Here is a 2,908-nt window from a genome sequence, read left to right as displayed (position 1 = left end):
AATGATTTAGTTTAATTTATTTGTTCAAATTGAAAACCTAATTAGCCAATTAGTTGCTCACTTGTATTATGTTTAAATCTTCAATTGTGAATTTTAAATCTTTAATTATATTTGTAGGGTTTAATTGGAAATTTTTTTAAAAGGACATTGGATGTTGGTAGTAGTGATGAAAGTGGTGGAGGAAAAAGACCTCATCCTCAACCACAACCACAACCACAACCTCAACCACAACCACAACCACAACCACAACCTCAACCACAACCACAACCACAACATATTCCAACTAGTTTTGATATTAATAATCTTCCTTCGGACCCGACAGATAGACCAAGAATTACATCATATCATCTAAATCAAAGGGATGAAATAAGGAGAGCATATTGGATTAAAGGACCTTCTCAACCAAAAGGCCATGATTTTCCATCAATAAAAATTGGTGGTAAGAACAGACGTTTTGTAAAGGAATGGTTTGATGAATTTAATTGGTTAGAGTATAGCACAAAAGAGAACAAAGCTTATTGTTTATGTTGTTACTTGTTTGGTGATATTGTGGGGCAATAAGGGGGGAGAGATGTATTTGTGACAGGAGGCTTTGACACTTGGAGTAAAAAGAAATCATTGAAAGATCATGAAGGTAAAGTTGACAGTCATCACAACAAAGCAAAACAAAAATGTGAAAATCTAGTAAAGAAAAACCAATCTATTAGTGAAGCTTTTCATAAGCAAACTGAAGTTGAAGCAAGTAACTATCAAATTCGATTACGTGCTACAATTGATACTTGTAGATTTTTATTGAAGAATGCGTTACCATTTCGTGGTCATGACGAGTCGGATGGGTCAATTTCTAAAGGCCTTTTCATTGAAGAATTATCATTCCTTCGGGACCATAATGAAAAATTTTATAATGTTACTTTAGAAAATGCTCCAAAAAATGAAAAGTTGACGTCTCCAAAGATTCAAAAATAGATTGTTCAATGCTTTTCAAAAGAGATAATAAAGTCCATTTGTGAAGAAATTGGTAATGATGTGTTTACTATATTAGTAGACGAGTCTAGTGATGTATCCAAAAAGGAACAAATGGCTATGGTTTTGCGATATGTTAGTAGCATTGGATTAGTGAAAGAAAGATTTGTTGGAATTGTTCACGTGAAGGATACAACTTCTTTAACTCTAAAAGAAGCCACTGATTCTGTATTTACCAACAATAACTTGAGTATATCTCAGGTAAGAAATTATAAATTCTTTTTTTTAATGTAGTTGAATGGTTATCTATTTTATTTTTTATATATAATTTTTTTTATATAGGTAAGAGGGCAAGGATACGATGGAGCAAGTAATATGCGGGGTGCATTTAATGGTTTGAAAGCATTGATATTGAAAGATAATCCTTCGGCATATTATATACACTGTTTTGCACACCAACTTCAATTAGTGGTTGTGGCTGTAGCAAAAAACCACGATGGTGCTGATGATTTCTTTGAGCAATTAGCGTTGGTGGTTAATGTGGTGTGTGCTTCTTGTAAAAGAAAAGATATAATACGAGATAGTTACAAGGAAAGGGTTCAAAAAGAAATTGGTAATGGTGAAATTGAGACCGGAAGAGGGTTAAATCAGGAGACTTCTCTTGTTCGAGCTGGGGAGACAAGATGGAGCTCACATTATAAAACCATAATAAGTTTGAAGAATTTGTTTCCGGAGGTTATCAAGGTTCTTAAATATGTTGAAGAGGAGGGGTCTAGTTTAAATAACCGAAATCAAGCGTACGGTATTTTGTCGTATTTCAAGACTCTTGATTTTGTGTTTTATTTACACTTGATGTTGGAGACTTTTGGTCTCACGAATACCTTGTCAAAACATCTTCAAAGAAAGGATCAAAATATTTTGGAAGCGGCTTCTTTGGTAAAAGTGACGATGAAAACGTTCAAAGCTTTTAGAAATAATGGGTTTCCTTCAATGTTGGAGAAGGTATTTTCTTTTTGTCATAAACATCAAATTAAAATTGTGGAAATGTCCGAATTTTATGTTACTCCAAGACACCGTAGAACCAAGGTTACTAATCAACATCACTTTGAAGTTGATATTTTCAACACGGTTTTGGATATGCAAATTCAAGAATTTGGGGACCGTTTTAGTGAAGTGAGCACCGATTTGCTTGAATACATGGCGGCTTTGAGTCCTTGTAATGCTTTTTCTATGTTTGACAAATCAAAGTTGGTGAAGCTAAGTGAGTTGTACAAAACTGATTTTAATGATTCGGAAAGGGTGTATCTTGATGGTCAACTTGAAACCTATTATCACTCTTTGATTGATGATGAGAGACTTACTAATTTGAAGGGAATTGCGGACCTTTCTCGTTTGATGGTGGAAACCGGGAAACATCTTTCTTTTCCTTTGGTTTATCGGTTATTAAAGTTGACTTTGGTTTTGCCCGTCGCAACCGCAACCGTTGAAAGATGTTTTTCCGCAATGAAGCTTTTGAAGACCGACTTACGTAACAAAATGGGTGATGATTTTTTGAATGATGCTTTAATTTGTAGTGTAGAAAAAGAATCACTTATGGATGTTAAGATTGAACGAGTGATAGAGCGCTTTCGGAAAATGGGTAATCGTAGAGGACAACTTTAAAAAATGTAATTATGTAAGACTTTTGCGCTAGTTTGTTATTTCTAATGAAACCGTAATTAAAAAAAATTATCTTACTATCTTTTATTGAGATTTTTTTGTGCTACCCCTTACAAAAATTTCTAGTTCCGCCACTGTAACTCACTTTGATTCCTTTTCCTTGTTTGGATGTGGGATTATAAGCATCAGTTATTTGTCCGAGTGTCATTTAAATTTTACTTATATATATATATTTGTATATATATACAAGTATAAAAGTTAATTCATTAACTTTCAATTACCCTTT

The 2,908-nt window shown here is 33.5% G+C and overlaps 1 protein-coding gene across 1 annotated transcript; it reads left to right on the top strand.

Moving 5' to 3' along the window:
- The first annotated feature begins 1,077 nt into the window (after positions 1 to 1,077).
- On the top strand, positions 1,078 to 2,625 carry LOC145139953 (uncharacterized). Its single transcript, XM_079073599.1, has 2 exons — positions 1,078 to 1,224; positions 1,306 to 2,625. The coding sequence occupies exons 1-2, from the start codon at positions 1,078 to 1,080 to the stop codon at positions 2,623 to 2,625; spliced, it is 1,467 nt and encodes a 488-aa protein (XP_078929725.1).
- Positions 2,626 to 2,908: the final 283 nt, after the last annotated feature.

Source organism: Lactuca virosa, chromosome 9 (assembly GCF_052849685.1).
Source record: "Lactuca virosa cultivar CGN04683 chromosome 9, Lactuca_virosa_CGN04683_v6, whole genome shotgun sequence".
In the NCBI taxonomy this organism is placed as follows: Eukaryota; Viridiplantae; Streptophyta; class Magnoliopsida; order Asterales; family Asteraceae; genus Lactuca; species Lactuca virosa.
Note: the sequence above shows the minus strand (reverse complement) of the source record. Positions and strands in the feature narration are given on the sequence as shown.